Here is an 8,894-nt window from a genome sequence, read left to right as displayed (position 1 = left end):
CATATAGAATATATTTTAATCTAAAAAAGAAACTTTTTTATACTTAAAAAAGAAAAAGAAAAAAAATTTTAAATATTTCTTAACCTTCTATGTTTGTATTAGAAATTGTTTAACTAAATTTATAGTCAGTATGGTTTTTACTGTATTTTCAAATTTGTTTTTTTTTTTTTTTTTTCTGCAAAGTAAACAATAGTAAAATTTTCAAGTCAATAGCAATTGAAAATTAAATAAAAATTGCCCTTAAATTCATTATTCTCTCTATTAGTGTATATAAATTGTTTTCTTCTTTTTGTTTCAATTTTCAACTTGTGAGTTAGTGAAATCTACTACAATACGAGTATAAAAAATACAATTGTATTTTGAAATAAAAAAAAAAATATATATATATATATGTATCTATATAAAAAAAATAATAATAGTATATATATAAAAAAAAAAAAGAATAAAAGAAAATCTTAAGAGAAAAAATTGGAAATCGTGTCCTGAACTTTACGACCCTCTCTACAATTCAACGAACACTTTTTCATATTTAATTCTCCTTTCTTTTTTTTTTTTTTTGCAATTCTCTACCCGCAACCTAAGTGATAATTTCATTTCGATGAAATTTACATCTTATCATAAGGACATGTATTCAAGTTCTTCGAGTCAGCATTAGATTTTAAGTCGATTAGAAAATGTTTTCAAAGTCGTACAAATTAACCTGAATTTTAAATCAAAATTATTTTCATTTGCTTGTAGTCACCTTACATTACCTTTAAGTGTGCCTTAGTTAATTTAACATCAAGATCAGAGAGAGGGAAAGAGAGAGAGAGAGAGAGAGAGAGAGAGAGAGAGAGAGAGAAAGAGAGTAATTTCAATATTTAACACTTACTCTACTTGAAGTCAAGTTAAAAGTTTTGCATCAAGTCCATTATACCATTCAAAATGTCTTGAATGAATTTCGAAAGGAAGGGCGCTTGATTTCTCATTCTTATTTTATCTTTCTATGCAGTCTCCCCCTAAATTAATTTTTTTTTCTTTCTCACCTTTCGAAAGTTTGAGGGAAATTCTGGAGAAGATGTTTCTAAAAGATTTTGGCTACTTAGAAATACGACAAATATGACCTCACAGATATTGCATGTACGCTCGTTCTCATATAAATACATATATAGCATGTAATATGAAATTAGTTTGTAAGGAAATAGTTTGACAAAATGACATGCATTACATTACATGACATTATTAGGGCAAGTACACATTATTCATAATAATAAAATTTGATGAGCAAATCCGGCAAGGACGGATGGACGGAATATGACATATACATTCGTCATACACAGTTAACTAATTAATTGACTTTATTATTTCACCTATTATCGGATCGCATCAAAATGACTGATTTGCTCATTATATTTCCCAAAATAATGGCGCCATAAAACCCATTATGAAATATCAATGCCAAATTACCATTGACCCAAACTGCAGCTACAGCAATATGAATAAAAAATTATAGAAATTATTTTCCGCGGAGGAAAGAATATCGCGGCAGAACGAACTAAATACATCGAGTCAGACAGAGTCTCAGGCTAACGTAGAATATGGATAAAGAACAGACTACAAACAGATTACAATAAATTTCTTACATCACTCGAAATTGCAAGCGACATGTAATAATTCTTCCCCACCCTTTTTCTCTCTCTCTCTCACTCTTTCTTTCTTTCTGTCTCTCTCTATCTCTCTCCCTCTCTACTAGTATTACAAAGAAAATAATAAGATCATTATATTTTACTCTTCCATTGATGAATTTAGAAATTTCAAAAATATTGAGATTGAATTTACATCAATATGTTATGTATGTATATACAGAATACCATAAAATATTGTAAACACTCTTTTTCTTTATGCTTTATTCATTTCATGATCAACTTTAAATATGAACCAGGCAAGTGTTTTTGTAATTCATATATCCGTCATAGTTTGGAAGTTTTAGACAAAAATTCCTGCAAAATTTTCGACTGCTTTTGAGGAGCAGTAGTGATATTATGAACTCTATATGCACAAAACAGTTTCAGTATTCGTGTTTTGAAATTTTCAAAGTACGGCTACGAATTATTTGTAGGCTTCCACCTTGCTAAATTTTTAATATATTCTTCTGAAAACTATAAACATTATTGAGAAAATTTCTATTATTTTTTTAATTTAACTTAATTAAATGCTTTTGATCCTATTTGCATAGCATAGAAAATTATTTAAGTATAAAATAATGGCCGCGGTGTCGAACCGTCATATTTGTTTAAGTACTCATTATCGTTCAATTGATTCGAATGAAGTTCATTGTTCATTTTCATCAAAATTTTGAAAAAATGAAAATTTTACATAGAATTTCTTCCTGATATTCATATTTCTTCTGTTGATGTCTTAAAATTGAGAATTTTTGTAAATCGTTTGGTCGTCTGCAAGTTTTAAGTGAACCCGTCAATCCGTTACTAATAAATATGGCGAACTATTGAATTCCCCTCTTTCAGTTTTTCAAATTTCGAAACTGATGGCAACAGGGCTTAACGAAGATAGATATGAATTATTACTTAGCGGCATATTAAAATGTGTAAGTGTGTCGAAAATGGTGAATATTTTCATTTTTGACTTAATTACGGAACATATGTAACGGAAAATGAAATCAACTAATGAAATCGTAGCCGGTTTTTCCAGAGCAGATACTAGAAAGTGCCCATTATCAATTACCACGTTGAAGTTCAACGTACTTGATGCTTAAGCACTCAATGCTTATAGGTAAAGTCGTGCTTGCAGTCGTTGCATGAACAGTTTTTTTTAATCAGTATTGAGGAGACCGTCAATAATTCATTTTTGGATGAATCGAAGGAAAGCAGAGTGTGCTGCTTTATTTAACAAGTTGTACAATAAAGACATGAAAGTAGTTGTTCGAACTTAATCGCCTTGAGTATGTTTTGCGATTTCCGAAACAAGTCAATAGCAGTTACTTAATGATTGGTTGGTTGCCTTCTCTCACATTTCCATTTTTTTTCTTAAAAATTTTCTTTTTTACACATTTCTTCCGGTGTAAGTCACTTTAAATGAACCAAATAATAAAACGTAATTAAAAATATGTGTGTGTACTGAATATGGGAAAAGTTAACCTTTTAAAATCTAACTTTTCAATAAAGTACGATTTCTTGGAAAAAAAAATTTTCTTTTTTCCTTTCTTTCTTTGCTAATATATTTTTACGTAAAATATATTACTGTGAAAAGAAGCCTATACTCCGTCCACATGCATGTGACTATGCCTACGTAGTACACACTTTCTTAATATAAATGATAAAGTTTTCAGAAATTTTACTCCAAGTCTGAATTAAGTTGATGGGATAGAAGTTCAATGATTTAGAAAAAAAAAAAAAAAAAAAAAAAAAGAATAACAAAAAAAATAACATTTTCACAGAATTTTTCATTAAACTAAGAGAGTTATGGGCTCGTTTGTTTAGTTCAAAAATCATTAAAAAGGAATTAATTTTTCTTTTTTTTTAGTATAGCGCTCATACATATATATATATATATATATAGATACACACATGCACACGCATACACATATAAAAGACGTTAGCGTACTATGTGAAGTATGTTTTTTTCTTTTTTGCACCAAGTATTCAAAATGTTTGATTAGATCGACGCTGTGTGCATATGTGTTCATACACTATTTTGCAATAAATTTAATCATGTTTGAGTACAATACGCTGGGTCCTACGTTTGTAGTCATTTGATGAGCCCGCGCTAGTGCCTTGACTGCTGCTGCTACCACCACTTGCGCTATTAGTCGTAGAGGATGACGTTGACGGTGAGCTGTGCATTTTACCGCTGCTGTTACGTGCATCTAGACGTTCGAATATGTAAGTTTTACGTGAGCTACTGCTACTGTTGCTGTTATGTGCTGTAGAAGATGATGACGAGGAACCTACATCTCTAGTCCTGCTCGAGGAAGAAGATGATGTGGATGTCGTCTTCAATACGACACGGCGGTTACTAGAACTTAAACCTGACTTTTGTACATTTTGGCTGCTACTCCCACCGCTGCTGCGATTTTGTGTGGCCGCTTGCATTTTGCGATTTTTAACGATGGCTAATGATTCGGGTGAAGGAGTGCGTGACTCGTCTAGAGCACGTCTCATTGGTGGACGTGGTGGCGTTGGATCGGGTGAGGCCAACAACATATCTTCCTCATCCAACAATAAATCGTCTTCATCATAGTCCAGCTGCACTTCATCTTCACTTTGCGTTGAGCCGCGTCGCGGCTCGTGTTGTTTAATGGGCGCCACTGTAGCCGTAGCAGTATCTCTTTTAATAACCGGCTTGATAATAGCCGTATTAGCGCTTATATTTCCGCTTCCACTTGATGCGCTATTACTATTTGTCAAATGTTCAGTTAACGTCCTCTTAGCTTCGGGTAATATTTTTGCTGTGGGCACGGTTTTACGTTGCTGCCGTGTTGGTGTTGGTGGTGTTTTTCGTTCTGCATCGATCATGTCATTGTTATGTTGTGCTGGACGCTTTTTCAATGATATTATCTTACGTTCCGATATCACCACCTCTTTTAGTTTAGACTGCGTTTGTTGTTGTTGTTGTTGTTGTTGCTGCTGATGTTGCATTGTATTCTGCTGCTGCTGCTGCTGTTGTGGCATTTGCTGTTGCACTTGTGGTTGCTGATCATTGCGTTTTTCCTAAGATTTTTCAATTTGTTCAGTCAAATTTCAGTGTATATAGAGACGTTTTTCTTTTAGTTTCTATTGTAGTAGTGTTATGGAAGCGAAAGTTTTTGTGTTTCTTGAATTCTTAATTCTAGAGTTTTGTTGTTGGTTCTTTTTTCTAACTTATTTCTTAATTTCTTAGTTTTACGTTAGTTTGGTTTTTTTTATGCTACACACATACCTCATGTTGTTTTTCTTCAGCTGCTCGTCGTCGTTTCATTTCCTTATCACGCATTATTTGTTCACGTAAAGCCTTTTGTTTTTCAATTTGCAAACGATAGGCACGGGTCTCTTCATCTTCTTCCATCTAAAATTCATTTCGAAATAATTCAATAATTAAAAGCAAATTTATAATGTTTTCGAAAATGAAACTGATAATGATTGGTAACTTTTATAGGCAACAGCCGGCAAAAAATAGCGACCTCAACGTCGATTTCAATCGTTTCATTGCATTTTTCATCAATAAACTCCTTTCTAAATAAATTGAGCCCAATGAAATCGCTGTCCGATTTCAAAGAACACGACCACATGCAATCGGAATCCTACATCAATTTAAGATATACATATATTTTCTGTAGCGTTCCCTATGCTGACTTTTGAACGACACAAATGTAAGATCAAATTTAATATATCTTCATCCAACGACAGTTGATACAAAAACGAAAAGACATTGCCAAAGGTAAAGGAATAACTGCGAAAAAATTTAAAACCGATGGGCTTTGTTGAGTTTTATGAATTGATTTTACGAGCCCTTCTTACTTTTTAGCTATGGAAAGTCAAAATTAAACATTTCATATTTGCAGAAACAATAACGATCAAATTCCTTTCGGACTGGAACACTAGCCACCTTATTATTTGCTTCAATAACTTAATATTTTATTGCAATCGATCTTTTCAGAAGATTACGTGATGCTTTAAAATCTTATATATATAAAAATGAAAATTTTACCCACCTCCGACTTGTCACGTTCATTATTGCGACCTCGACTGCCCATGGAACCACCACCACTACTGCGATTATTATGAGGTGATGGTGAAAGGCTTCGGCGACGTTTAGAGTAGTTGTTGCCACTGCTTCGACTTTCATAGTCACGATCACGACTATTTCCCCGACGAAAACGATTACTACCGGGCCGATTAACACTATAGCCACCTGAAGGACGATCGCGATCACGTTCTCTATCGCGATCACGCTCCCGCTCACGGCTATTTGCTCGTCCTAAACGGCTATCACTTCCCATACCAAACCGTTCCCGATCCCGTTCACGTTCACGGTCTCTATCACGCTCACGTTCCCTTTCGCGATCTCGCTCGCGGTCCCGTTCTCGGTCAAAACGATCACGATCGTTACGGGTGCCTCCGCCGTAACCGCTATTGCTCATACTGGTGGCACCGTTAGTGCTACGCTTTGGTGGTGAATAACTTCGTTCTCGTGAATGTGAGCGTGTGCGTGAACGTGAACGGCTACGTGAATTCCGTCGAGAAGGTGAAGGAATTTTACCATGTCGTCGTTTCTCGATATGCTCACGATTTTTATTAATGAATTCCTCTTGTTGACGTAATAATTCCTCATCACTTTGCAACGCCGGTACATGGCTACTAATGGCATTCATGAATTGTGTTTCCTGAATAAATTTGCTAGTGGCCGCTTCTACTCCGCCTTTAAAATTGGGATTTATTAGAACTTTACGAGGTGCCAATGGACCAGCAGCACTCGGTGCAAGACCGCCGGCCGGTAATTGACCGACAGGGTGCTGAGAATTAGCAGTCGTTTGGGTCGGCCCTAGGGAGGCAATTTGATTTGTTGGTTGGGGTCCCGGTACTGTATTAGGAGCACGCATTGCTTGAGGAGGAGCGTTCATATAATTTCCAGGGACATTTTGCATTGCATGGGGCGGTAAAGCCTGCAAAGGCGGTCGTTGCATACGCATTCCTGGACGCATACCCGGTGGACCTAACGCAGCGTCAGGACGAAACATGTTCCTGACTGGCGCACCGAAACTGTGATTAAAGCCGACTGGCTGAACGTTGCCGCTATACTCATGGGGTACTTGAGAATACATAGCAGCTGGGTTAGGATGACGAAATGAAGTCATCGGTCCCATTCCAGGTCGAAAACCAAAAGGAGGACGTGGTCGCTGCTGCGCATGTTGAGGGTCATGAGGTGGTACCGGATGTAAGGGCCCATGTGATGTGTTTGTTGCTAATGAGGTGGGAGTAGGGGGAGGTTGCGGTGCATAGGGATTATTAGTATTATTATTAGGCGCAGGTGATGGTGGTGGAAATGGATGACCTGGAATAAGTGGATTATTGGTCGAATGTGCTAAAGAAACAGTCGCTAAAAAAGGAGAAGCGGCTGATGGAAGTAAAGGTAAATTACCGTGCGACGGAAAACGTAACAATGGACGTTGTGTAGGATGATAAGGAGGAGCAGGATTACGCAAAGGATGACCACGCAACAGAGGGGCACCATTGCGCTTCTGGTAAGGAATAAAACGGCCGCCGTGAAGTTTTTCTAAAAAAAATAATATGAATCCAAAGCTTTTGTCTTGTAAATAGCGATCCTCTACCTGGTGACGACTGTTCACTATTTAAATCCTCAATAACTATACGTTCACTTGTAATTTTTATATTAGTACGTTCCTCGCGTTCGTCTTCATAATCTTCTCGAGGATCTGATAAATCACCATGACTCATTATTACGTTACAACTTTCTTGGCTACTTTGTGCACCAGCTGTAGAAACAACGGGATCCGCTACACTGCTATTGCCAGAATTGATTGTTTGAACACCAGTTAACTGTTGTGTTGTTATATTCTTGAAATTGTGTTCCACATTTTCTGCAATAATCGTGGTATTTTTAAACTCCTTTTCATCTGTTAATGGCATTAACGGAGTTTCTAGCAACACTTTTTTAACATTTGGTTTTATTGGTTCTTCTTCTAACGATTTATGTTCCTTACCGTCTGCAATTTCTGTATTACTTGCAGAGGTTAGAGCATTTGAAATTTCTGCAACATTGACTGTATCATCGGAGACCAAATTGGTATTAATAACAGCAGTTTCTCTACTATCTACCATTTGCTTATTGGGAATAAGAGTAGCAGAAGGGACATCTCTTTGCAAGGTTTCTTGTTCAGAAAATTTAGTTTTAACCCATTCCTCTGCTTCAGATTTCAATTGCTTTTTTATTTCTTTGGAAACATTCTTTTCTAATTCTTAAATAAATTAGCAATATTAAATAAAAATAACTGGAAATATATTCTATACACCATCATTCTATCAATATACTAACCGTCATCCGATAGCAATAGTTCATCCTCATCTGCTCCATATAAAACTTGATCATCAATAACATCTCCTATGTCATAATTCAATAAATCATCACTAAAAAAATTACGGGAAAAAGTTTTAATTAAAATATTTTTGTTTTACAAATGTAAAGAGAGTTTAAAAGTTAAAAAAAATTCACAAAAACTTTTTTGAGACACGCAGCAGCTGCAGTCGTTTTATTGACCTCCGCTGCCGCGTTGCTTTTTCCACATTTCCATTATTTTTACACCATGCATACACACACACAAGCAAAAATTCTATATATGAATTTTTTTAATTAAATTTTTCATATCTTATCCAAAACTTCTACAAAATTTTATAAACTTTCAATAAATTTATGCATTTGTTTACAATTTTATTATAAATTCACTAAAATTTATGCATTTTTTCTATAGAAAACGAAAAAAAAAAATTTTTTATAATAAACTCACTTTAAGTCAGACATTTTGATAATACATCATTGTTTTAATAGTGTGAGTATTGTCATTTATTCTTTCACTGCCCGTATACATTTTAAAAACAACTCTGTCTTCCAATAAATGTAGCTATATAAAAAAATACCTGTTCAGTGCACAAAAAATCTGAATCTTCTTTATGTCTGTAATTTAAATTGAAAACAAGTTGTTGAAATGATAATGGGATACTTTTCAATAAACAAAAAATAAATTTGCCTTTGCATATCGTAACAACGTGTCGGCGCATCAGCTGTTTGTTTTAGTTTATAATATATGTTACGCAAATTTAATAGCTTGAAAATAACCGCATCGGAAGCAATTTAGTAGCCACCAATAAAATCAAATATTAAATAAAAATTAATCAAATTTCGAA

General features: G+C 34.8%; 1 protein-coding gene across 3 annotated transcripts; it reads right to left on the bottom strand.

Moving 5' to 3' along the window:
• Positions 1-404: 404 nt before the first annotated feature.
• On the bottom strand, positions 405-8,537 carry LOC119635966 (formin-J). 3 transcript variants are annotated; one of them, XM_038031040.1, is made up of 7 exons: positions 8,498-8,537; positions 8,029-8,120; positions 7,304-7,951; positions 7,114-7,248; positions 5,687-7,026; positions 4,915-5,040; positions 405-4,706 (listed from the first exon to the last, which is right to left on the bottom strand). In XM_038031040.1, exons 1-7 carry the CDS (start codon positions 8,509-8,511, stop codon positions 3,702-3,704), a joined length of 3,360 nt encoding a protein of 1,119 aa, XP_037886968.1. In that variant the 5' UTR covers positions 8,512-8,537; the 3' UTR covers positions 405-3,701. The 3 variants fall into 3 exon arrangements, with proteins under 3 accessions (XP_037886968.1, XP_037886950.1, XP_037886958.1); XM_038031022.1 differs by having other exon boundaries at positions 5,687-7,248; XM_038031030.1 differs by having other exon boundaries at positions 5,687-7,248; positions 7,304-7,945.
• Positions 8,538-8,894: the final 357 nt, after the last annotated feature.

The sequence above is a fragment of the Glossina fuscipes genome, unplaced genomic scaffold, assembly GCF_014805625.2.
Source record: "Glossina fuscipes isolate IAEA_lab_2018 unplaced genomic scaffold, Yale_Gfus_2 0, whole genome shotgun sequence".
In the NCBI taxonomy this organism is placed as follows: Eukaryota; Metazoa; Arthropoda; class Insecta; order Diptera; family Glossinidae; genus Glossina; species Glossina fuscipes.
The sequence above is the reverse complement of the archived record's forward strand: the minus strand, read 5'-3'. Positions and strand labels throughout refer to the sequence as shown.